Here is a 27,731-nt window from a genome sequence, read left to right as displayed (position 1 = left end):
CCTGACTGAGGAAGTATCTTGATCTGAAGTATCAACAATCTCTCCCTCTTCCCTCCCACCGAGTCCACCTAGCAATTTATTTTTTACAATAATTGTTACATTGGTGGATTATATATAATTAAGCACAAAAATCTGCAAATGCTAGTGTTCAATCCAATACATGAAGCTGCTGGACAAACTCAGGTCATACAGTATTGCAGGAAGTAGGCATTCAATGTTTGAGGCCTGAGTGTCTTGTCTGGAATCTGGAAATACAGGTAGATGTTTGAATCAAAAGGTGGAGGGAGGAGCACTGACCAGAAATAATAAGTGGATACAGATGGGAGGAAAGAAGAGAAAAAAGCTGAGGATCGTTCTCTGATAGAAGGAAGGGGTGTACCTGTTAGTCTGTGTTCTTGCTCGCCTCTCTTTCCCCCCCGCCCCCCATCTTTTTATTCAGGCATCTACCTGTTTTTCCAGATTCCTGACGAAGGGCTCAAGCCCAAAACATCCAGCGCAAAACATCCAGCGCGTTTGTGTATGGGTGGATTATATGAAGGGTTTGAAGAAATGTCTTCAGTTCATCTGACCTGGACCTGTCAGGAGTTGGGTTGAGGTAAAAATAAATGTTAAATACTTTATTTTTATATTTTTTCCATAAATATAATACAATCATTAAACTTTTATATATTTCAAATATATGTTAAATGCTTACAAACTAAAAAAAAAGAAAAACTTCCCCCTTTTTCCCTCCCCCCCCCCCCCCAAACCCACAAATATAAGAATATATTTCTGGGATATCACATCTTTACATACATTGAAGAATCAAGTTTTCAAATGGACCCCTACATAATCTTAGTATGGTTGCCATATCTTAAAGTGTCACATTTATTTTTTTAAGTTACAGCGTAGCGGCTACTACAGTTGAGCTACTAAAGTAAAACAAACACACGCCAGATTAGTCAACTCAACACTGACTTTATTCAGGTTTTACAATGTTCTTTTATACCCCGCATGTCCCAGGCTCCACGGGACAAGGCGGGACATTGCTATTGGAATGCTTTTATGAACTGCAGATGGAATATAATTTGTTACTTACATCTTCGATTGAAAACCAGCTAATTAGATCTAAATCTGATTTTTATGTGCATAGTGAGAAATCGGGTAAACTGTTGGCTAATCATCTGAAGAATATTTCAGCTAGACGCCAAATTGTGGAGATTCGCAAACAGAATGGAGAACTGACTGTTAACCAGGAAGAGATAAATCAATCTTTCCAAAATTTTTATACATCCTTATATAGTACAGAATCCCCTCAAGACCTTAGTAATATGTTTAATTTTTTAGAACATTTGAAATTCCCAAAAGTATTACCTCAAGATAACTTAGAATTAAGTAAACCCATTACAGATTCGGAGATCAATAATACTATTTTCTCACTGAACTCGGGGAAAGCACCAGGTCCCGATGGATATTCTGTGGAATTTTATAAAGCTTTTTCTTCTACTCTCTCTCCCTGGTTGATTAAGATGTTTGATGAATCTATCACATTGGGTAAACTACCACAATCATTTTACAGAGCTACGATTTCTCTAATTTTGAAAAAAAATAAAGACCCGAGACCTATTTCTTCGTTGAATGTTGATTCTAAGATCTTCTCTAAAATTCTAGCGACAAGGCTAGAGAAGATATTACCATATATTATCTCTGAAGACCAGACTGGATTCATTAAAAATCGTTATTCCTCCTTTAATATTAGAAGATTGATGAATATTATTTACACTCCTTCACATAAGTCTTCAGAATGTGTTATTTCACTAGATGCTGAGAAGGCCTTCGATAGAGTAGAATGGCCTTATTTACAGTTCTTGAAAAATTTAATTTTAGTCCGATATTTATATCTTGGATTAAACTTCTTTATAATTCCCCAGTTGCCTCGGTTTTTACTAATACCCAAAGATCGCCATATTTTCGATTATTTCGGGGCACCAGGCAAGGGTGCCCCCTTAGCCCTTTATTATTTAACTTAGCTTTAGAACCTTTGGCAATTGCTATCAGAGAAGCACCCAATTTTACTGGTATTATTCGTTGCAGGGATATTCATAAAGTATCACTATATGCAGATGATTTATTGTTATATATTTCCAATCCTGAAAATTCTATTCCTGCAGTTTTATCTTTATTAGCCCAATTTAGTAATTTTTCGGGATATAAACTGAATTTAAATAAAAGTGAATTATTCCCTTTTAATGGATGGGTCCCTATTTATGATAGTTTACCTTTTAAAATAGCTAGAGATCATTTTATATATTTAGGGATTAAGATTACTAAAAAACATAAAGATTTGTTTAGGACTAATTTTTTCCCTCTATTGGACCTGATCGGCAGTTTACTTACCAATTGGTCACCGTTATCCCTATCCATGATAGGCCGAATTAATGCTACTAAGATGATGATCTTACCTAAATTTTTATATATATTCCAAGCTATACCTATTTTTGTTCCTAAATCTTTTTTTGATAAGGTCGATTCTAAATTGTCCTCGTATATCTGGCAAAACAAGAATCCTAGATTGGGGAAAAAATATTTACAGAAATCTAAACTAGAGGAAGGGTTGGCATTACCCAACTTTAGAATTTATTACAGGGCAATTAATATCAGTTACTTAAGGTATTGGTTGAATTATTCAGAATTATCTCTAAATCCCCATTGGGTAAATTTAGAAATTAAACCGATACAAAATTTTTCAATTAGCTCTATTTTGGGAGCTGCTCTCCCTTTTACTCTTACTAAATTATATAAACAAATTGATAATCCAATGGCTAAACATACACTACGTATATGGTTTCAATTCGGAGATTTATTGGCCTAACTCATTTTATCTTGGAAACTCCTATTGTACTAAATTTCCTTTTTCATCCCTCTCTAATTGATCAAGCTTATTTACTCTGGAAAGTTAAAGGTATAACATGCTTTTCGGATTTATTCTTGGATAACTCTTTCATGTCATTTGAACAACTATCCATGAAATATGATTTACCTCGATCTCATTTCTTTCGATATTTGCAGATTAGGAGTTTCTTAGTTTCGACTTTACCCTCTTTTCCCAATCGGGAGACTATGACTGTTTTAGAGAATATACTATATTCAAAATTCCCTCCAAAAGGTGTGATATCTAAATTATAATATAATATAATTACAAAAATAAATTCTGGGACTTTTGAAAAGTTTAAAAATGATTGGGAAAGAGAACTCAACCTTCATATTTCTAATGAAAATTGGAATAAAATTCTGCGACTGGTAAACTCTTCTTCTCTATGTGCAAAACATTCACTAATACAGTTTAAAGTTGTTCATAGAGCTCATATGTCTAAAGATAAACTCCATCGCTTTTATTCTCATATCGATCCTATATGTGATAAATGTCAATTGGAAATAGCTTCCCTTACACATATGTTTTGGTCCTGTCCCTCTTTACAGAATTATTGGAAGGAAATTTTTTTTTGTATATGAAATTATCTGTCCCCTCAAATAAGCTTTTAGTGTATCTCTTCATAAAATGACAGAAATCTGTCCTTCTCAACCATCTGTAGACACTTTCTTTCTTCTCAGGCATCAATATCAATAAAGTCACAGGCACATGGTCAGAGAGTCATCTGGTGAGATATTCTGTTTAACCACTCTGTTTTTCAATTGTGCAGACATCAAGGAGTCATGAACCTTTGAGTAGAATGAGTAATGTCTCACCGTGGAGTGTAACTGTCTCCATACACCTATCAGGTTTTAATCTTTCCTAAAAGATAGAGTAACTTTTGCAAAGTTTGCCTTTGTCACGCTCCTTACTGATTTATCAAGGACGGGATCCAAGCAAAAATTAAAATCTCTCCAATCAGTACATCTTGTCTACCCTCTCTACTGTTTTTAAGAAGAAATTTTGTATAAAAGATTCATCATCAAGATTTGGAACATAGGAGGAGTCACGTGATGGAGTAGTGGCCGGACGGTGAACTCCAGCCCTCTCCAGAAAAGTCGGGAAAAACAAAGAAAAACACAAAGGCACAGAAATAAAAGTTACAGAAAAGTGAGTATAAAGGTGGAAAGAAGATGGCGACAAAAAAAGAAAAATCGAAAGCAACGGTAAGAAGAGAGGAAGAGAAGACAAAGGAGGAAAAAGGTGAAGGCCTTACCTGTCTGAAGAGGCCCGCTGCGGAGAGAGAAACCCGCTCCCTCAGGTCGGTAAATAATGGACTACAAAAATGGCTCGCAGAGCCGAGTAAAAGTGCGCAACCGCGCATGAAAAAAACCACACCGACGGGAGGGGGGACTAGCTGGGGAGTCGATCTCCACAGCCGGCAACGACAGCTGCAGAACACCTGCAGCAAGAAGAGACCACAGAAGACAATAGAAACAAGAAAGAAGAGGAGGAAAGGGCACCAAAGAAACAACAGATGGCCAACCCAGAGGAAGAAGAAGAGGAAGAGTACAGAGAAATAGAAGAAGAAAAGAAAGGCAAGGTAAAGGATATACTTGCTCTTATTAAAGGATACATGGAGTCATTTAAAGAATGGCAAACACAGGAATTTAAGGATTTAAGAAAAAGAATAAACAACACAGAAGAGAAAATAAATAAAATGGAGATGACCTTAACAGAAATGGGAAAGAAAATGGACAAGATGGAAGAGCGGGTAGTAGCAGCAGAAATGGAGGTAGAAGACTTAAAAAAGAAATTGGAGAAATCTAATAAAAAAACTAAAGAGACACAAGAACTACTAGCTCAAAAAATAGATACAATGGAAAACCATAACAGAAGAAATAACATAAAGATAGTGGGCCTTAAGGAAGATGAAGAAGGCAAGAATATGAGGGAGTTTATAAAAGAGTGGATCCCTAAGACCCTAGGATGTCCAGAACTACAGCATGAAATGGAAATAGAAAGGGCACATAGAGTATTGGCCTCTAAACCACAACCACAACAAAAACCAAGATCTATTGTAGTAAAATTCCTAAGATATACTACAAGAGAAAAGGTACTGGAGAAGACAATGGAAAAAGTAAGAGAGGGCAACAAACCACTGGAGTATAATGGGTAAAAAATCTTCATTTATCCAGATATAAGTTTTGAACTCCTAAAGAAGAGAAAAAGAGTTCAATACAGCAAAGGCGATTTTATGGAAGAAAGGGTATAAATTTATACTGAGGCATCCAGCGGTATTGAAAATATTTATTCCAGGACAACAAAACAGACTATTCTCGGATCCAGAAGAAGCACGAAAATTTGCAGAACAATTACAAAAATAGACTGAGGGAGGAAGAGGGGTAATGAGAGTTAAAATGATCACGATTGATATGTATGCGGGTAAAGAGGTATAAGAGTGAATAGAGACAATGAGCATACATAAATGTATCTGTACTTAGAGGAAAATATAGATAGTATAGACAAGAATTAATAAAGGAAGGTAATGGAATAGAGAGAATAATGAGGGAATTAAAAGAGTGACCTTTGTGACATATGAAAAGTGAAATCTTTTCTGGGGGAGGCGGGGTGGGGGGAAATAGCGGTCACTGCAAAATCAGTTGACGCTTGCGAGTGGATTCGCAAATCCAAATGGAGAGGGGAGATGTGGTTGTCCGACAAGGGATAAAGGACAACTCAGGAGGTGAAGGGGAGATTGGGGATAAATAAGATAGAAATAGGAGAATAAGGATAATGTTGGATGTTGTAGGAATGTTGTCTTATAAAGAGTTGAAAATAAGAAAACAGAAATGGGAAAGGAAATGATGGAAAAACGGAAAGAGAAGATAAACAAAATATAAAAGGGCTACGCTGAACTATATGTCTTTAAATATTAATGGAATACATAACCAAATTAAAAGGAAGAAACTACTAAATTTAAATGAATAAATGTATTCCATTAGAAAAAATAACAGATAGGTTAAGAAATAATATTGAAATATTCGAGCAAGTATAGGAGCCTTACATTAAATACAATAGCGAAAACCTACCGGGGACAAACAGTACCTAAGTTGATGGAAGGAGAAGGAAAGAAAAGAATGGTCTCAGTAGAATTTCTGGTGTAATTTTGTTGAATGACAACATTGTCTGACTGGCTTAATGCAACCTAGATTGTATACCTAAAATGGATGTGAGGGTGGGGTGGGGGGGTGGTTTGGGAGGAAAGGGGGGGGGGGAGAAAAAGTCACTGTATATGTGTGAAAAAGAAATAGTGTATATCATGGCTAATGTGATTTATGGTGTGAAAAATAAAAAATTTAAAAAAAAAGATTTGGAACATAAATATTCATGAGCATCCAGGACTCTGCAAATATCTGACAATGTGCCATTACAAACCTTCCTGCTGGGTCAATGGATGTGTCTTTGACCAACACCAGTATATTTTTAAAATTAAAATTGGTAACCCCTTTGCTTTGGTTGGGTTGAGGTAATTGAATACAAAGAGGGCAACAGAACTTATCTCCAGTTCTGTGGACATACTGAGTTTCTTGTTTAAGGAAGCTACCGGCCACCATAATGTCAACCTGGGGGGGTGGGGGGGCAGCATCTCAGGTATTTCCCCTCAATGAGTCATTGTTGCCCCCCACCCACATACTAGCCAAGCATTTGGCGCAAAATGTTTTAAATTAAATTATATTTGCCATATTAAAATTAACCTTTTCGCTAAAATTAAATTAAATAAAACAAAAATAAGAAAATATTACATACGCGTGTGATGTCAGAAAGGAAGTTATGTTGTAATGCATGGAATACGCGTGCACACGTGACATCGTAACGGAAGTGGCATTGGGATTCAGTGTGCACACCATATTCAAATCTGAATAAAGTGTGCTTACCATTCCATCGTTCTGTATCGATTCTTAAAGACGCAGACACAACGGAAATGGATACAGGTATAAGAAAATGGCTTGACTTATCTGCTTCTTCAACGTCTCATTCAGCTCCACCAGAACCCAGCATGGCCACCTCTATAAAGCTGAGGATCCTTCTGTGAGTAGCCATAATGCATCTGCTAAAGCAAGCACTACCTGTGGAAGTCAGCCCATAGCCATAGATGATCTCGAGACTGACCAGCCCAACCAAATCATCTTACACCTGCCCAGGTGATGGAGTAGTGGCTGGTTATGGAAAACCAGCCCTCCACAGAGAAAGTTGGGGGAAAAAAATACAAAAACAAGGCAGAGAACAAACAACATAAAAAAGTCACAAGATTAAAAAGTATAAGAAGAACTTGAGGATGGCTCCAAAGAAGGAAAAGACTACAATGACAAGTAAAGAGATATAGAAATCACCGGAGAAAAAAGAGGAAGGCCTTACTGGTGTCCAGGAGCATGGAGCTCTCCCCAAGAGGATGACCCGAGCGGCGAAGCCGATGAGTGGGCAGCTGGGCAGCAACTTCCACCAGGATGGTCTGGAGCGTTGGCTTGCAGAGCCTGAAAAAGAAATCCATGAGCGGTACGCATTGTAAAGAGGACACCGATGGGAGCAGATGCCAACAGCAAGACACTGAATCAGCAATGGGAGAAGCCGCAGAGAAGACACCAATAGAAGCAGGATCAACACAGCCAAGAAATGGAGCTAGAGAAAGAAGATCAAAAGGTAGATAAAGACTTACAAGAAAAAATACAAGGTAAAAAACAGAAGCAGATGATTGATAAGGAATACTTTGACAGTCAAATAAAGATTCTAATTGAAACAATAATGACTGAGTTCAGTACTATTAAAAAAAAGTGAAAAGAATGGAGAATGCTATGGCAGACATGAGAAAGTGAAGTGATTAAATGGAAGATAGAGTGATAGGCGTGGAAATTGAGGTGAATGAGTTAAGGGAAAATTTGGAAGATAGGGATAAGGAGATTAAGACACATGACTTAATAGCCAAAAAAAATGACCTTTTAGAGAATTTCAGCAGACGTAATAATATAAAAATAGTGGGCTTGAAAGAAGGTGAAAAAGGGGCAGATATAAAAGGAGGGATCCCACAGATCTTGGGAGTGGAAGAACTTCAAGAAGAAATAGAAATTGAAGAGCCCACAGAGCATTGGCACCAAAGCCGCAGCCACAACAGAAACCACGCTCCATACTAATAAAGCTAGTACGATATAGAACAAGAGAGAAAATGTTGGAACTGGCAATGAAAATAGTGAAAGAAAATAAGGAACCATTGGAGTACAATGGGGAAAAATATTTTTTATCCAGATATTAGCTTTGAACTTTTTAAAAAGTGAATGGAGTTTAATTTAGCAAAAACTGTACTCTGGAAAAAAAGTTACAACTTTGTGATACGGCATCCAGCAGTGCTGAAGATATTCATCCCTGGTGGGCAAAATAGACTGTTTTCAGATCCAGAAGAAGCTTGTCACTTTGCAGACCAATTACCAAATAAGCAATAAGAAGAGAGGAGTAAAGGAAATAATAAAAGGACTGTTAAGATAATGTATATAAATAGTTTGAGTACAGGCGTTTAAGGAAAAAAAAATTTTTTAAAGGCTTTGTTATATTTTTAAGAATAATATATAGTGATTTCTCTGGAGGAGGGCTGGCAAGGGGGGAAGATCTGCCCACTGCAAAATCTGTTGACATTTGTGGTATACACCACAACTCACATAAAAAAGGAAGTTGTGGTTGTCTTGTGAGGTGGTATGGACAACTCAGTAATGGGGGAAATTTAATGTTGTTTTCTTTAATAGTATTCTATGGTTTTCTTATGGTTTTTGTTATTTTCCTACTAGTTGTGTTGTTGCGTATAGTAAAAAGTAAGAACAATCTAAAGAGTGATTTTAGAAGAAGGGAGATGGAGGAGTTGAAGAGGTGGGATAGAGGTGAAAATGGATGGGTAAAATGAATACACTGAACTATATTACTATTAATATTAATGGAATTCACAATCAAATTAAAAGAAAAAAGTTACTGACAGTACTTAAAAAGAAGAAAATAGACATAGCATTTATACAAGAAACACACTTAACTGAGTTAGAACACCGCAAACTGAAGAGAGACTGGGTAGGTCATGTAGTGGCATCATTGTACAATTCAAAAGCCTGGGGAGTTGCTATATTAGTTACTAAGAATCTGCCAGTTAAGATAAAGAAAGTAATAACAGACCCAGCGGGTAGATACGTAATGATGATGTGCCCGATTTATTCAGAATCTTGGAACTTGTTGAACATTTATGCACCTAATGAAGATGACCAGGAATTAATGCAGGACATTTTTTTAAAGATAGCAGATACACAGGGACACATGTTACTAGGGGGAGACTTTAATTTTAACCTTGACCCATCAATATCTAAAACCGGGAAAGACAACTATAAAAAATAAAGCAGCTAAATTTACATTGAACTCAATGCATGATGTGAAGATAATTGATATATCGAGAAAACAACATCCAAAAGAAAGAGATTATTCATATTATTCAAACAGACATAAAACCTATTCTAGGATAGACTTGTTCTTGTTGTCAGCTCAGATTCAGGGGAGAGTCGAAAGACCGAATATAAGGCAAGACTTTTATCAGACCACTCACCCTTGTTATTGACAATTACTTTAGAGGATATTCCGCCAAAAACATATAGATGGAGGCTAAACCCTATATTGTTAAAAAGGCAAGACTTTCAGGAATACATAGAACAACAAATCAAAATATATTTCGAGACATATACAAATTCGATAACAGACAAATATATATTATGGGACACAATGAAGCCCTTTATTAGGGGACAAATAATTAATTACACGACCAAGATTAAAAAAAGAATATGATCAGGACATAGAATAGTTGGAAAAAGAGATAGTAACTATAGAGAAAGATTTAATGAGAAGGAAAGATATAGAGAAAAAGAGAATTGGCAGAGAAAAAATTAAATTATGAAACAGTGCAAACTTAAAAGTGTAGAGAAACATTATGAAAACAAAGCAAATATATTATGAATTAGGAGAGAAAACCCACAAAATATTGGTTTGGCAAATAAAACAGAACAAGTAAAAAGAACTATCATAGCAACAAGGAAGGAGAATAAACAGATCTCATATAACCCATTAGATATTAATGGAAATTTAATTTTTTTTTATAAGCAATTGTATCAAAATGAAAATCCAGGGAAGAGTGACAAAATAGATGAATTTTTATGAAACACTGAATTACCCCAATTACAATTGGAAGATCAAAATAAATTACTAAAACCCCTGATAATTGCCGAAATGCAGGATACATTAATGTCATTACCAAATAATAAAGCGCCAGGCGAAGATGGATTCCTTACAGAGTTTTATAAGGAATTCAATCGTCTATTAATTCCACCCCTCTTAGAGGTAATGAAACAGGTGGAAGAGACCCCGAATTTGCCTGACTCATGTAAAATGACAATAACTACATTAATTCCAAAAACAGGAAAAGATGCACTGTCACCAGCTTCATATCTTTACTAAATACAGATAATAAATTAATTGCAAAATTACTAGTGAATAGATTGACAGACTATGTACTGAAATTAGTGACGCTAGATCAGTCAGGATTTGTTAAAAATAGAAGAGCAGCAGATAATGTCTGTAAATCTATTAATTTAATCCATACAGCACAAATAAATAAAACACCAACTATGGAAGTAACAAATAAATAAAACACCAACTATGGCAGTAACAGATGGAGAGAAAGCTTTTGATAGGGTGGAATGGAGTATCTATTTAAAGTAATATAGAAATTCAAATTACCGGAAAAATTTATTACCGTAAATATTTGCGTATAATGCTAAGAAATTCCCCCTTTTTCAAAAATATGGGGTCGCATTATACTCAAGAGTAAAATTTTTTTTAAAATTACTGCAAGTGAGTGGGCACGGTAGATAGCAGCGTGACTTGGGCTGCTAGCGAGCGGCAACGCAACTTGGTCGGCCAGGTGGTAGCGTGACTCAGGCGGGCGAGCAGGCGAGCGGCAGCACAAATCGAGCGGCCAGGTGGGTGGGAAACCAGCAGCATGACTCGGGCGGCCAAGGAGAGTGGGGGGTCATGAGAGACACCAGCGTGACTCAGTCGGGTGAGGGGAGGGGGGGTCGTGAGAGACACCAGCGTGACTCGGGTGGGCGAGGGGAGGGGTCGTATTATACACGGGTCGCATTATACATGAATATTTATGGTAATTGGATTAGAGCACTGTATAATGGCTGTTTAGCAAAAGTGGTAACAAATGTATATGTTTCAGACCACTTTAAATTGAGTAGGTCAATAAGGCAGGGATGCCCAGTATTACCTTCCTTGTTTGCTTTGGCAATAGAACCATTGGAAGAGCTGATAAGGGAACATATGATAAAGGGAATAAAAGTAAAAGAGGAAGAATTTAAAATTAACTTGTTTGCAGATGATATAGTATATTTAACAGACCCAGATAAATCAATAAAAAGGTTATATACAAAATTAAAAGTATATGGGACAATATCAGGATACAGAGTTAATATTGATAAAAGTGAAGTGATGCCAATGAACAAAGTCGATTCTACAAAATGTAAAAGGAAATCCCCTTTTAAATGGCAATCACAGGCCATATGTTACCTTGGTATCAGGATAGATAATAATTTAAATGATTTGTATAAATTAAATTACCAATCATTAATTTTAAAAAAATACAGGAAGATTTAGAGAAATGGAAAGATTAACCATTAATTCTAATAGGGAGAGTGAACTGCATCAAGAAGAATGTATTTCCACGTCTACAATATTTGTTCCAAATGCTACTGATTCCTTTGACAGGGGAATTTTTTATGAAACTAAATAAATTAATGAGAAAGTTTTTATAGAAGGGTAAAAAATCAAGAGTGGCTTTAGAAAAATTAACATAGGTGTATAAACAAGGAGGATTGCAGTTACCAAATTTCAAAAACTATTACAGGGCAGCATAGTTAAGATATCTATCAGATTTTTACCAGACAGGAGAAAAACCGCATTGGCTCAAGATTGAACTATATAAATTGAGAGAAAAGGTCTCTGAACATTTACTCTATAAATGGGATGAGAAACTGGTGCCACAAAGCAATTTACCAATACTACATCATATACTAAAAATATGGAAGAGAATACATCTGGAGTGAAAGATGATGAATTATCAAATATCAAAAATGTTACTAATGCAAAACCCATTAATTCCTTTTATAATAAACAATTTATTTTTTAAGGAACGGGCAAGAAAAGGAATTAAAAGAATAAAATATTGGTTTTTGGAAATAATTTATTAATATTTGAACATTTAAAAAATAAATACAAAATATCACATGGAACAATATTTTCATGCTATCAGTTGAAAACTTGTTTAAAAGAAAAGTTGGGAACTAGTCTAACATTACCTGAGAGTAGCTGCTGTGAATACTTAATTACATACAATGCGATAGTTTTAAAAAAATTATAAACATGTACAGCAAATTGCAATACAAAGAAAGTTATGAAGCAATATATAAACCGAAAAAAGGTTGGGAAAAAGATTTAAATATACAAATAAAGAATGAAACATGGAAGGAACTATGCGCAGGGACCATGAGTAATACAATAAATACTCAGTTTCATATGATACAATACAATTGGCTACTTAGACTATATGTTACACCTAAAAGTTAAAAGAATAGAATCCAACAATATCGGACAGATGCTTCTGTTGTAAACAAGAAATTGGAACAACATTACATGCAATTTGGACATGTACAAAAGTGAAAATATTTTGGGAGGATTTAAACCTAATATTAAATAGAATTACAAAAAAAAATACCAAAAGATCCAAAATCTTCCTGTCAAACAAAATAAAAGACAATGAATTAAGCCGAAAATTAGACAGGGCTCATAAAAGATTTATTATGATTGTACTTGCAGCAGCAAAAAAAGTGCATAATGACAACTTGGAAAATGGAGGCAACTTTAAAAATACAACAATGGTACATAGAAATGAGCAAGTTTATTCCATTCGAAAAAATTACCTACAATCTAAAAGACAAATATGCTTTATTTGAACAAATTTGGGAACCATACTTAGAGTATATTAGAAACCACCAATTTCAGACGTCCATTTCTTGAAATGATAAGATACAAAAGTACAAAAATAATAAAATTTGAAATTTTGGACAACACAATTCTTTTTCTTTTGCGTCGGGGGCGTCCTGGAGCAATCAGTCAACAGCCAATGGTGCCCACTTGCATTCTTCAGCAAGCACCTCCTCCCCCGGAACAAAAATACAGCGCCTTTTATCAGGGAGCTTCTGGCCCTGTACCTGGCCATCAGACACTTCCGGTACTTCCTGGAGGGCAAGCCATTCACCGTTTTCACCGACCACAAACTGCTCACTCAGGCCCTCGCTATGTCAAAGGATCCCTGGTCGGCGCGCCAGCAGCGGCATCTGTCCTACTTATCAGAGTTCACCACTGACATCCAACGGGTAAGGACAATGTCGTTGCAGACGCACTCTCAAGGCCCACCATCTACAACCTCACGACCTCCCCCCCCCAGCCTGGACTACGCCCAGCTACCACAGGTGCAGAAGGAGGATCCAGGCTCACAAACTTTCCGTACTGCCATCTCAGGCCTCCGGCTCCAGTACCTCAAACTGTCGGAGAGTCCTGACATGTTTCCACCGGCTCACCTCGCCCATTAGTCCTATCACAATGGAGACCGCAGGGTTTCAGTGTGGCCGACAACTTGGCTCACCACTCGGTCAAGACCTCGGTTCGCATGGTGGTGGAACAGTTCATGTGGCATGGCCTCAAGAAACAAGTAGCCCTGATGGCAAGAAACTGCACGCAGTGTCAGGCCTCCAAAGTCCAGCGCCATGTAAAGGCCCTGGTACAGCAGTTTGACTCCACAGCTAAGAAACTTGAACACATATACATTGACATTGTGGGCCACCTACCGGTGTCCAGGGACGCCCGCTACTTGTTGACGGAGGTCGACCGCATCTCAAGGTGGCCGGAAGCCATCCCACTGAGAGACACTTCCGCCGAGTCCTGCGCCAGGAACCTACCTGCCCATTGGATTGCCAGGTTCGATGTCCCCGCACACATGATGAGCGACAGGGGCGTCCAGTTCACATCCGCCCTCTGGTCGCAGCTCGCAAACCTCTTGGGGATCAAGCTTCATCACACCACTGCATACCATCCCCAAGCCAATGGTCTAGTGGAGCGCTTCCACCGGCACCTCAAATCAGCCCTCAGGGCTCGCCTCACCAGCCCCAACTGGACGAACGAATTGCCCTGAGTCCTGCTCAGAATCAGAACAGCTCTGAAAGAAGACCGCAGAGTTGGTCTATGGCGCACTGTTGTCGGTTCCCGGGGAGTTTTTCAGCCCAAGCATTGGTTCCGCGACTGAGAATCAGACCTTGCTGGCAGACTTGCGGGGTAAGCTCACCTCACTAGTGCCCCCACCACCGACCCACCATGGCAGCCACTCGTCCTGCATCCCCAAGGAACTGGCCACGGCTGACTTCGTTTTCGTCCGGCGAGGCCCACACAAAGTCCTGAAATGCTCAGGCAAGACATTCACCCTGGACATCGGGGGCAAAAGGGAGATATTCACAGTCGACAGACGCAAGGCGGCACATCTGGACCTTAGCCAGCCGATACTAACGGCCTGGCCAAAACGACAAGGTCAGCTGCTCAAGCGGTGAGACGCATAAACCAGTTCAGGGGGGGGTTTGTGTGGCAGCGCACATCCTCGTGGATGTATCACCGCACCGGCAGGGCAGCCACGAGAAGATGGCACCATCAGGGTACCTCCGTGCCTTGTGGTTTAGGCCAGGGCACACGCCTTGGGCAAGCACCGTGAAATCACTGCCGATGCAGGGGCGGAGTTCACGCCACCCTTAAAGAGTGCGCGTGAAGTTTGAATAAAGAGTTTGATTGAAACCCCCAACGCGGTAGTGGTGTGTTTCATTCCTTGTAGCAGTCACTACATCTGTGTATATTTTAATGCTGAATATTTGTATATATTGTGTGAGAGATGAGTAAAACTAATATGAAAGATGAAGAAAACTAGTATGGATATATGTGTAATGAATAAAGCCAGTATGAATAAGATAAGGATAGATAATAGAATGTAGGAAGTAAAGTTAGTTTGGATAAGATAAGGGTCTTCTACCCTTAGACAGAATTAGCAAGTTCTGCATATAAGGTAGCCCTGAGTGTCGGGAAAGTGTGAATAAGGACAAAGGCAAGGCAGGTTTGTGAATAAGGACAACAAGGACAATGACATGATGGGACACCACCGACAGGATACCCCTGGTCCTCCAAGTTCACAGAAACAACACGTAGGCAGACAGGATTGCCTAATGCCAAACTCATCCAGGAGGCAGAAGAATGTAAGGGGGAGGGTTCTTTTATACTGAAATAAACTGTATAAAAGTTGGGTGAGCCCCAGTGTGTGTGTGTATTCCCAGGGTAAGGGGAAAGCACCCAACTTTGCATTGTTTATAATAAATGTTCTTTGTTCTCAATTTTTGTCTCGAGCAATTTCTGTGAAGGTACTTCTGTTTCTCACAAATGGGGGGTCGTCTGGGATCCCACTCCCTCCACTGACAGAGTGCCCGATGACGAGGGTAGGTGCACCCCGGCTGATTCAGCTGGACTCACGGACGGCGGGTGACTGGTCAGTGGATGAAGCGAGTGATATCCGAGAAGAGGCATTGAGAACAAACGACAGAAGGACGTTAAGGAAGCACGCTAGGAATAGCTACTGGATCCCGGTAAGAGGAATTTTACTTACCTGTTAGTATGGGAGGTGTGAGTAGCATGGAAGATAGTCCTAAGGAAGGACGGGACGATCAGATAACTAAGCAAAGTCCGTTATGATCAATGCTATCTGATTGGGGTGCGGGGAGAACCCGCGGGAAAGACAAACAGACCGTGGTCAGGTATTGCTGTCTGGAATGGGTTAAAAGCCCGATAAAAGGGAATTCAGTATATTGGCCAAAGTTCGGATCTGAGGAGGACTGGATGCGTCAGGCATTGAACATCTGGCTCTATCAAAACCAAAGAGATAATATTGAGAGCAGAGCCTGCTGGCTCAGTGGATCGGTTGAACAACTGGTTTTGAATGAAAAGGAATGCAAGGACAAGAAGGATGAGGAACCTTTTGTCCCTGAAACACAAGGATGGGATGTGTTACATTCCCTTCCTCCACCTTATGCTCCTCCTATGCTGGCTCCTATCTTTCCCCTCTCTCCTATGCTCTACCCTTCTTCACCTTCCCCTCCTCCCCCACAGCTAAAGAAAAGAGAAGAAAGTAGGGGTGGTATGATGACCTGTTCACAAAGTACTAGATTACCACCTCAATTGTCAAGAGAGGGAGGAGACTTGGACTCAGAACAGTGTGAGACCCTCCGGGAGGAAAGGACAAAACCCTTTGATTCATTTCCCGGAGAGCAGGAACCTAGACATTATAAGCCAGAAATTAACTGGATGAGACCTCTACGGGAAGTTCCCGTGGGCAGGGGGTCTTGGTTTCATAAATGTGCCCCTGACTAGTACGGAGGTGTGTAACTTTAAGAGAGAAATGACCTCCCTGATAGAGGATCCTCAGGGATGTGCCGAACAATTAGATCAATTTTTGGGATCAAATATATATACATGGGATGAGTTAACATCGATCTTTAGGGCTCTGTTCACTTTGGATGAACGTGGAATGATTCGCCAGGCAGGGATTAGAGTCTGGGATAGGGAACACCAAGGGGGACCAGAGGCGATACCTGGGGAACTTAAATTCCCCCTGGCAAAACCAAATTGGGATAAGAATACTAATGATGGTTGCACATTAATGGAGGAATATAGGGTTAATCTGATAAACGGAATCAAGGAATCTGTTCCAAAGGGACAGAATTTTAAGAAAGCATTTGAGGTTCCCCAAGGTCCCAAGGAGACCCCCTCTGCATTTCTGAATAGATTGCGTACGGCCATAAAGCAATATGGGGGTCTGGATATAGAATCCCCAGCGGGTGAACAATTGGTATTTACGGGCTTCGTTACAAACTCAGCCCCAGACATTAGAAGGAAATTGCAGAAGACTAAGAATTGGCATGAACAGGGAATAACACAGCTTTTACAGATCGCACAAAGGGCATAGGTCCAGAGATTTGAGGATAAACAGAAAGGAAAGGCTAAGATTTTGATGCAGGCAGTCAAGGAATTCATGGAGGGATAGCAAGGAAAGGGTAGGGGCTGTGTGCCAGCTCCTGGACGTTGGGAGGAGCGCCAGGAGTGGGGAAGTAGAGACCAGAGCAGAGGCAGGGGTAGAGGAGAATTCTGGGGACGACGACCATTCCCGGGACCCCATGGAGACCCTGGTAGGAATTGGGAAACAGGAGCATTAGTTTGCTACCTTGTAAAAAGGAGGGACATTTTAAGAGAGAATGCCCAATGCGATTCAGGGAGACGCGATCTTACTCCCTGATAGAAGCAGATTATGAATAGGGGGTGTCACGGTTCTCAGTCAATACACACCGTGGGGCTGCACGGAGAACCATTGGTACATTTAAGCATAGGACCCCACAGTGACAAGATGACCTTTTTAGTAGATTCTGGGGCAGCCCGGTCTAGTATTTTACAACCACCCGAGGGTGTTAAGATAGAGGGGACCGTGATGATTTCGGGAGTAGGAGGAAGAGATTTTACGGTCCCTGTATTAAGGAATGTAAGAATACAAATGGGAGAAAAGATAATAACAGAGGATAGTTTACTAGTTCCCCAAGCTGGAGTTTGTTTGTTAGGACGAGATTTACAGGACCAATTGGCTATCGGCACCAGGCCACTGGAATCAGGTATCGGGGTTCAATTGTATGTATTAACCGAGGAGGATCAGGAACTAATAAATCCTGGGGTATTGGCAAAAAGAGGCAATAGAGGAGTGTTAGATATTCCTCCCCTGCAAGTTACTTTAAAAGATCCTGAGCAAGTAATTAGACGAAAACAGTACCCAATTCCTCTGGCTGGCCGAAAGGGGCTGCAGCCAGTAATTGACCAGTTGGTGAAAGATGGTGTACTCGAACCTTGTATGTCACCTTTTAATACCCCAATTTTACCTGTCCAAAAACCAGACGGTACCTATCGATTAGTGCAGGACTTGAGGGAGCTGACAAAATTATTCTCACCCGTCACCCGGTTGTACCTAATCCCTATATGATAATGGGTAAAATCGATCCCCATAGTAAATGGTTTAGTATGATTGACCTCAAAGATGCTTTTTGGACCTGTCCGTTAGCAATGGAGAGCAGAGACATGTTTGCCTTTGAATGGGAAAATCCTTTTACTGGACGCAAGAATCAATTCCGGTGGACGGTCCTTCCCCAGGGCTTTTCAGAATCACCAAATTTATTCGGCCAGGTCTTAGAACAAATACTAGACGAGGCTCCTTGGAGAGAGAATTGCCAGTTGATACAATATGTTGATGATTTGTTAATCATGGGAAAAACGTACAAATTAGTTAAACAGTATACTGTTGAACTTTTGAATTTTCTGGAGAATAAGGGTCTCAGGGTGAGCGAATCCAAATTACAATTTGTTCAATCAGAAGTTAAATTCTTAGGTCATCTGGTGAGTCAGGGGACTAGGAAAATAAGTCCAGAGAGGATACATGGTATTCTACAGATCCCACCTCCCAAGAATGCCCAAGAACTTAGGAAATTCCTTGGTTTAGTGGGATACTGTAGAATCTGGATTGAAAATTATTCTAGCCTGGTCAGATTTCTCTATGATAAACTCACGATTCTAGGGGGTGAAGCTGTTGTCTGGACAGAGGAAGAGATTAAAGATTTTAACTTGGTGAAACAGTGCCTTATTAGTGCCCCAGTGTTGGCTTTACCCAACCTAAAGGCTTTACCCAACCTAAATAAGCCATTTGACCTATATACCAATGCGAAAGGAGGTGTGGCCACCGTAGTACTAACACAAGAGAGGGCAGGCTGTAGACAGCCAGTTGCTTTTCTGTCAAAAGTTTTAGACCCTGTTTGTCGTGGTTGGCCAGCATGTGTGCAAGCCATCGCAGCCACTGCCATTTTAGTTGAGGAAGGATGAAAGATTACGTTTGGTGCCCCGACGATAGTTCACACCCCTCATACAGTCCGCAATATTCTCTTACAAAGTGCTGGAAGGTGGCTTACAGACTCTAGAATTTTAAAATATGAAGCGATCGTAATGGATAGGGATGATTTGACCCTGATTACGAATAAAGAACACAATCCAGCAGCTTTCTTGGTTTCTCCAAATTCTGACAATACCATAAATGATTTAGAGCATGTATGTTTAGAGGTAATAGATTTACAGACCAAAATTAGAGAGCATTTAAGCGATGAGCCTTTACAGGAGGGTGAAAAGTGGTTTATTGATGGATCTTCCCGTTGCATTGATGGCACTCGCTATAGCGGGTATAGTGTAGTGGATAGGAAGGAAGTAGTGATTGAAGCCGATCGCCTTCCCGGTCATTGGTTAGCACAATCTTGTGAATTGTATGCCCTCTGTAGAGCTCTCCAGGGTCTAGAGAACAAGGTGGGCACGATCTACACAGACTCAAAGTACGCTTTTGGTGTAGTGCACACCTTTGGGAAGATCTGGAAAGAGCGGGGAATGATAACTGGAAAAGGACAAAAGTTGATCCATGAAAACTTAATTGTCCAATCTCTAGATGCTCTTATATTACCTGAGGAAATAGCTGTAGTTCATGTACGGAGCCATCAAAGTGGTGACAGTCCTGAAGCACAGGGGAACAGACAGGCAGATGCAGCTGCCAAACAGGCTGCGCTCACGGAGAAAATAGACATGCAGCTGTTACTGCCCACCCCATATGAGGTTCAAAAGACTCCCATCTTTTCACGGGAAGAGGAGGTTTACAGGGAATGCGTCAAACTGCTGATGGGTTGTAGTGGATGGCAGAAGGACGCCAAGTGCTGAACAAAGCCTTGGCTCGGCAAATTATTGATCAGCTCCACCAGCAGACACACTGGGGAACACAGACACGTGGATACTTTTGTACGGTCTTTTCATTGCTCGGGAATATACACTATAGCCATGCAGAGTACTCGGGGTTGTCCAATCTGTCAGAGAGTAAATAAGAAAGTTATGCGCCAGGTAATGCCTGGCGGTCGCGATATAGCTGTACGCCCGTTTCAACGGATACAAATTTATTTTACGGAATTACCTAAGACAGGGGTTTACAAATACCTCCTGGTGATTGTAGATCATTTCACATGATGGGTTGAGGCTTTCCCGACCCCTAATGATCGTGCCAGCACCGTTATCAGGATACTACTGGAGTCTGTGATTCCACAATATGGTATGATTCAAACCATTGACTCAGATCGAGGTACACATTTTACCTCTCAGGTACTCCAGGGTGTGTGTAAAATACTGGGAATAGATTGGCAGCTACATACCCCATGGCACCCCCAGAGCTCAGGCCGTGTTGAACGAATGAATCAGACCTTGAAAAATCAGCTTACTTGACTTCATGAGGAAACTGGCCTCTCCTGGATTAAATGCTTACCCTTAGCTTTAATTAGGACTCACACAGCTCCTCATAAGGACCTTGCTGTCTCATCACATGAAATAATGTTTGGTCTTCCTTACATGGGATTCTACACTGATACCCCTATCCCTGAGGCTAATGACCAGTACATATCTAAATATTTACAGGGACTTTCTACTTCTCTGTATGACTTACGCCAGAAGGGCTTATTAGCTCAAACCCCACCCCTGGAGTATCCTATTCATTCTATTAAACCTGGTGATTGGGTATACATAAAAGCATGGCAAGATCACCAACTAAAACCTGCCTGGGATGGCCCCTATTGTGTACTTTTGATTATAGACACTGCCGTGCGAACGAAAGAAAAGGGATGGAGCCACATCCAACGAATTAAACGAGCTGCTGAACCACAGACTAACGACATTGATAATCTATCCTCCATCCTTCTGATCTGAAAGTTACACTACGCGGGGAAAAAGTGCTGTAATGTTGTTTTTACCATTTGCTGTTTTGTTTACTTGTTGGTTCCCAATTTTTGGAAAATCACCAAATTGCTCAAAATGTATTAAGTCCTCCTGGAATAGGGGCAGCAGAGGTGACAATTATTTACCTTTAGAATGCAGACAGGGTGCAGGTATAGAGTATCGTCATAATGGGGTACCTTATTTGGAATGGGTTAATATAGGATCCCAACAGAACGGCCCTAGGGGAGTAGACTTGGTTTGTAAGAGGAGTTTTAAAGAGATAGCACAAAGAAGATGGTGGGACAATGACAGACAGAATGTTAGTCAGGATTGTACATGTAGCAGAGATAGAGTGAATACATATGCTAATATTCACAGACAGGCTGCAACTCACAGGTTCAGTGACAAGAAACACCCCTCCCCAACTTGGTCTCCTGTAAATCATCCTTTGGGTCACACAGACATTCGGAATGTTAAGAACCACCACTGTAAGGGGGTTCCAGTTGTAAACAACGTAAGCTGCTCCAGAACACCACAGCTGCTTGGCATTTAAATTGTTTAATCAGACTCCAGGCAGCCTTGGAGATCATCACTGAACAGACAGAGATTGCCCTGAATTTATGGGCTGAAGAAAGACGACAGATACGAGCCACAGTTCAACAAAACCGCCTGGCTCTCGATTACTCGTTGACTGCTGAAGGCAGCGTTTGTGAAAGACTGGTTAATAACAATGCTCACAACGGTCAGGCAGTTAAAGACACTTCTTCAGGAGTTTGAAAATCTTCCCATGCCCAGGTTCAGTCTTGGCAACCTCGGTCCGGTGTGGGATGGACTAGACTTTTTATTGGTAACTGGAGTTTAATACCCACAGCCCTTATAGCAGCTGGACTCACTATTCTGACCATTATGGTGCTTCCCTGCCTAAAGACTTGTGTGCAGTATTTAATTCAATGGACCCCTCGTCAGGTCACCATAACCAAAGGATGTATGTTTCCCAAATTCTGTCTGATGATGCTGAGACTGCAGTTTGTTTACTGACTCGCTGGGAAAAAGACCAAGTTACATTCCAGTTGAGAATTCACGAAGCGTAGCTAAAAGAAAAGTGAGGAATGTGAGAGATGAGTAAAACTAATATGAAAATATGAAAGATGAAGAAAACTAGTATGGATATATGTGTAATGAATAAAGCCAGTATGAATAGGATAAGGATAGATAATAGATAATAGAATGTAGGAAGTAAAGTTAGTCTGAATAAGATAAGGGTCTTCTTGCCTTTTAGACAGAATTAGCAAGTTTTACATATAAGAAGTTAGTAAGCCCTGAGGGTCGGGAAGGTGTGAATAAGGACAATAAGGACAATGACATGATGGGACACCGACAGGATACCCCCTGGTCCTCCAAGTTCACAGAAACAGCACGTAGGCAGACAGGATTGCCTTATACCAAACTTATCCAGGAGGCAGAAGAATGTTAGGTGGGGGAGGGTACCTCTACACTGAAATGAACTGTATCAAAGTTGGGTGAGCCCCAGTATGTGTGTGTATTCCCAGGGTAAGAGGAAGCACACAACTTTGCATTGTTGTATAATAAATGTTCTTTGTTCTCAATTTTTGTCTCGAGCAATTTCTGTGAAGGTACTTCTGTTTCTCACATATTGTTATTAACATGGTTCACAGTGAAGTATTAAATAAAAAAATTATTAAAAAACAGTACCTTGCTAGCATTTTCAGTGGTAGGAAGCGTTCATTTATTTCCACTTTGTATCACAATTGAGACTGGTTTGAATGCAGCGTCAGGCCAATGCGTCATTTTGTTTTTGGTGTTGGCTGTCTAGCACCACTCAGAGGTCTCAGACATTGGATGCCTTTGTAACTGAAAAAAAGCTGTGGAAAGAGATCAGGGATTTCATAAACACAAATCTTCAAAGGAGCATATCTCTTGTTATTTACTGTGGAAGGAGTGGGAGAGGTATGTCAATACTGGAAAGAAGATTTCAATGCAGAACAACTACGAAAGAACAGGTATTATGTTTCCACTCTCATCGATGTTCTTGAATTTTTGTTGGTCTGGATTCATTGTTTGAATTCTGAGACTTTCTGATATATTCTTCTTCTGTCTTTTCTGCTTTTTCCTTGAAGAAGTGCTCAGGCCCAAGATGTCAGCAATATAATGCTGAGCTCCCCCAGCATTTTGGTGTTTACGACAATCACAGCGTCTGCAGGTTATGATGTTTGTTATGTCTTTTACTTTCCCCAGAAGGTTTGTACAGTTGCTGAAGAACAGGTCAGGTTCACTTCCTTAAATGGGATAAATGATGTTGAATTAGTTGGTGTGTCCAGAGTTTCTGGTCTCAGTGGGGATGGGGGAGAGGTTGGAGGGGTTGCAGAGAAAAGGGAGGGAGAGTTGGGACTGGTTTTGTTGTGCTCAGGGAATGAATACTGATAATAGATCCTTTTGATGTCTTCAAATTATTTCCCACGTTGTTGATGAAGAATGAAACACGATGCAGACGATGAGATTGTTGTTAAACACACAGAAATACTGGAGGAACTCAGTCGGTCTCGCATGGCAAGGGTGCTCTGGATGCAGAATTTAAATTGGATGCACTTTCCTATGAATAACCTGCAAGTTCCAGCTCTTATTGCTGGTTCAGGAGTAAAACACTATGGTCTGTGTTTATACTTCAACCGTAGTGTCTGCAATGTTAATATACCAAAGATAACGTTTTGGGCTTGAGCCCTTTATCGTGGTATTGCATTTTTGTTATATAAAATACTCTGTTTGTTTGATGTGCCCGAGTTTCTCCTTTTACTGCTGGTTGGCGATTCCATCAGATTTTGAGGTCGTTTTGACGAACAGGACACTTTAGCACCGCGCAGCCGCATTTCGACTGCTTTCGGCTTCCATATCCGGAACACTGTCCGTGGGTCCTCGTCTTCCCTATGACTGAAGTGTGGGACGTTAGTTCCGCGTTAACGGTGTTCCTGTCATTGCGTTCAGGGTCACCCCAGGCCGTGGATCATGGCGTTCCGCAAAGCCTTTCAGGTCGCCTGCGGTATCGCGGGGACAGCGGCCGTGGTGGTGGCTGCTGCCGCCACTCAGAGGCGCGGCGATGGCAGGGTGAAAGCAGCGGCGGCGGTGAGCTGGAGTCCCGGGACTGGAGGCTGGGACTCCAACTGGGACAAGTGAGTGGAGGCCGCGGTCCGGGGGCGCGCGTGGTGGTGCATGAAGCGACGTTGCCACCCACTCTCCCGGGGTTGCACCCTCAAACCAGGGGCAGTGTCCACGGGGAGAGGAGGCAGCCCGCGGGTGAGGATGGTACCGGCTCTGCCACCCAATTATAAGGAAACGATCCCCGTTCAGAGATATCTGCGGCTATGGGCATAGTTTTAAGGTAAGACCCAAGAGACAGAGGGGGGGGGGGGGGGGGGGGTGGGGGGTTCAAGGAACAGCTTTCCATTGGTTAAAGTCCAGAAGCGTTATCTTTGTGGTGCCACTCTCGTCGGCTGAGCAGATAGAATGAATGTATCCTTGATGGCTAGTATGCACATGGTGGGCTGAATGATTCTGTGACCAAGCTGCAGTCTTGAAACGAGTGACTTGACTTCGCCTTTGCGAAAATATCCCATGGTGTGACTTGGAGAAAGATCCTAGTGGCGCAGCGCTGCAACCTCAATGCAGTTTGAAAAGCAGTATGTTAATTTGCTGTTTGTGCGAGTTATCAGTGAGCACATTGGCTTTGCATCTTCATAAATTCTAGCAGTCAAGTATTCCGTATGGGTGCCAAGTGCTTAGGGTAGCCAATTTTGATCCAAGTTTAGTGAGTTTTATTTCCTTGTAGTTACTTTTTTAAAATATCAGGGTAATTTCCTTTATTATTATACAGTAAAACTCCAATCATCCACTTCTAATTATAATTGAAGTCCCAACATCTGACTCAATAAGTGGCATTTCCAGCACGCACTTATCACTGTGCACCTTCAGTCCCTACACTTGTGAAATATTTTGCATCCACAATGTCTCAATGCCACAGCATTGAATCATAAATACCTGAGTGTGCTGTCTGGAGTTTGTCGGCTTTTCGGTGACCGTGTTTCTCCCACGTCCTAAAGGCGTGAGGGTTGGTGGATTAATTGGCCACTGTACAATTCCTCTAGTGTATAGGTGAGCGATGGAATCTGGGGGATGTTGACGAGAATAAAAATTGGGATTAATGGGTGGGTGATGGCAGAAACGCAATGGCCAAAGGACCACTTTCCATGCTCTCCTATCGCTCTATGATTCGTATATGCAGTAATTGAAAATAAATAAGAGCAAAAAAAACTCACCATAGAGCCTGTTCCGCCATTCAATAAGATCATGACTGATCTGGCCATGGACTTGGTTCCACCAATTCACCTGTTACCCATTATCCCTAATTCCCATCCTATGCAAAAATCTATCTCTCTGTGTCTTAAATCTATTCAAGGAGGCAACCTTTACTGTTTCATTAAGCAGAGAATTCCACACATACACAACTCTCTGGGAGAAGTACTTTTTTTAAAAGACACAGCATGATAACATGCCATTTCGGCTCATGTGTCTGTGCTGCCCAATTTACATCCAATTAAACTATACCCCAGGTATGTTTCAAATGGCGGGAGGAAATTGGAGCCCTTGGGGAAATCCCTTGCAGACACGAGGAGAACATACAACCTCCTTACAGACAATGTGGGATTCGGACCCTGATCCCGAATACTGGCACTGTAAAGGCGTTGCGCTAACTGCTACAACAACCATGCTGCCCTTCTCATCTCTGTTTTAAATATACTTTGCTGTATCTTGAAGCTCCATCCTCTAATTCTCGACTCACCTGAAGGTGAAAATAAATTCCTGCTTCTATCTTTTCTATCCCTTTCACAAAGAAGATGCCTAGGGTAGATATTTTACACAGAGGGTGGTGGGTGCCTGGTGTAGTGGGGGAAGCAGATACAATACTGTAGTAGCATTTTAAGACAGTTCTCAATAGACACATGAATATGAGGGGGATGGAGGGGTACCTATCCAGTGCAAGTAGATTTTTTAGTTTGATTTGTACATGTTCAGAGCAGACATGGGCCGAAGGGCCTGTGCCTTTGTATTGTCTGCTCCTTAATTTTGTGTTTTTCTTTAAGATCATCCCTCATCCTATAAACAGTAGTGAGTATAGTCCCTGGCGACTCAGTCTCTCCTCATAATATAACTCCCTCATTACCAGAATCAATCATGAACTTCCTCTGTCATAACAATAAAATCCATTTCGGGTTTCCAAATATTATCAAATTTTTCTGGTTAATTTCTTAAATTATACATTATTCTCTCTAATGATATACAATTTAATAATTCCAATAACCATCTATTCAACCCCACAATATCACCAGATTTCTATGTTACAGCTATAGATTTCTTTGCTATTGCTACACTTAAAAACTTCTTTTGATAAATATCTATGCAGGAAAGATCCTACTTCGTTATTAGATCTAAAACATTGATCAGAACAATTCAAATGAAGTGCATTCAATTTATATGGAGTAGAATATAATTGATGTAAAAAAAATTAAATTGTACAATTTGATATCTAACATTAATTGTATTAGTTACACTTTCATAGCATAATTTTGACCATACTTCTTGAATCTGTATATTTAAATCTTTTTCCCATCTAGATTTGGATTTGAATAAATCTTTTATCTGAATAGTCTCTTGTAATTTGATATATATGTTAGTAATAAATCTTTCAATAAACATATCCGTTATTAGATATTCAAATGGACTTTGTTCTGGCAATTTAAAATTCCTCCCTAATTTTCTTTTTAAATATGATTTAAGTTGATGATAAGAAAAAATAGTATTATGTGATATATTATACTTATCTTTCAATTGATCAAAAGTCTAAAAAATCCAAAATAAAACCTTAATTTTTTATATAATATATAATATACCTATATAAGAATTACAGCATGGAAACAGGCCATTAGGCCCTTCTAGTCCACACCGAACCAAACACAATTTTATTCCACAATTATACCAAACATTAAAATAATGATTATTAACCATAAAAGGAATTAAAGGATTTTGATTTAATATCATTTTAGACAACTGATAATTCTTCATTCCTCTTTCTACATGTTCTCCATTCCATACTTCAAATATATGCTTCAAAATTGGTGGATCTGATTTTTCTTTTAATAACCCCTCATGCCATTTATATAAAATGTGTTCTGAATTACTTTCTCCTATTTTCTCATTTCAATTTGCACCCAGGGAATCTTTTTATCAGTCTGATAACAAGAAGACAAAAATCTAAGTTGAGCTGCTTTATAATAATTTTTAAAATTAGGCAAACAAAGACACCCCTGATCAAATTTCCATGTTAATTTTTACAATGACATCCGAGGCATTTTATCTTCTTACACTTTTATTTAAATCTCGAAAAAACATTATTGGTACAAAAATTGGTAAAGATTTAAAAAGTTGTTGTATTCTCAAAAAAATATTCATCTTCACACAATTAATCCTTCCTATAAAAGAAATTGGCAAATCTTTCCATCTTAATAAATCTTCTTTAATTTTTCTCAGTAAAGGTATGTAGTTTAATATAAATAAATAATTTAAATTCTTATCAACATTAATTCCTCAATATTTAATTGCACCAATCTGCCATTTAAATTTTGTCCTTTTCTTAACTTGAGCGTAGTCTGTCTCAATCATTGGCATCACTTCACTTTTATCAATATTTAATTTGTAACCTGATAACCCATACTCCACCAATTGATTATTT

At 39.9% G+C, this 27,731-nt stretch overlaps 1 protein-coding gene and 1 long non-coding RNA gene across 7 annotated transcripts in view; one reads left to right on the top strand and one right to left on the bottom strand.

The window, feature by feature from the left end:
- Positions 1-38: 38 nt before the first annotated feature.
- LOC138761038 (uncharacterized) lies at positions 39-24,320 on the bottom strand. 2 transcript variants are annotated; one of them, XR_011356082.1, is made up of 4 exons: positions 22,646-24,320; positions 7,310-7,425; positions 448-575; positions 39-245 (listed from the first exon to the last, which is right to left on the bottom strand). It is a non-coding gene; the product is annotated as an uncharacterized lncRNA (long non-coding RNA). The 2 variants fall into 2 exon arrangements; XR_011356083.1 differs by lacking the exon at positions 7,310-7,425 and having other exon boundaries at positions 22,646-24,309.
- pgam5 (PGAM family member 5, serine/threonine protein phosphatase, mitochondrial) overlaps positions 23,865-27,731 on the top strand; it is a 32,915-nt gene continuing 29,048 nt past the window's right edge. For 2 of the 5 annotated variants that reach the window (XM_069932563.1, XM_069932562.1), the window contains exon 1: positions 23,865-24,117. In XM_069932563.1, the coding sequence (XP_069788664.1) occupies positions 23,954-24,117 (164 nt within the window). In that variant the 5' untranslated portion in view covers positions 23,865-23,953. The other 3 variants (XM_069932565.1, XM_069932564.1, XM_069932566.1) reach the window with 3 other exon arrangements.

Source organism: Narcine bancroftii, chromosome 4 (assembly GCF_036971445.1).
Source record: "Narcine bancroftii isolate sNarBan1 chromosome 4, sNarBan1.hap1, whole genome shotgun sequence".
Classification (NCBI taxonomy): Eukaryota; Metazoa; Chordata; class Chondrichthyes; order Torpediniformes; family Narcinidae; genus Narcine; species Narcine bancroftii.
The sequence above is the reverse complement of the archived record's forward strand: the minus strand, read 5'-3'. Positions and strand labels throughout refer to the sequence as shown.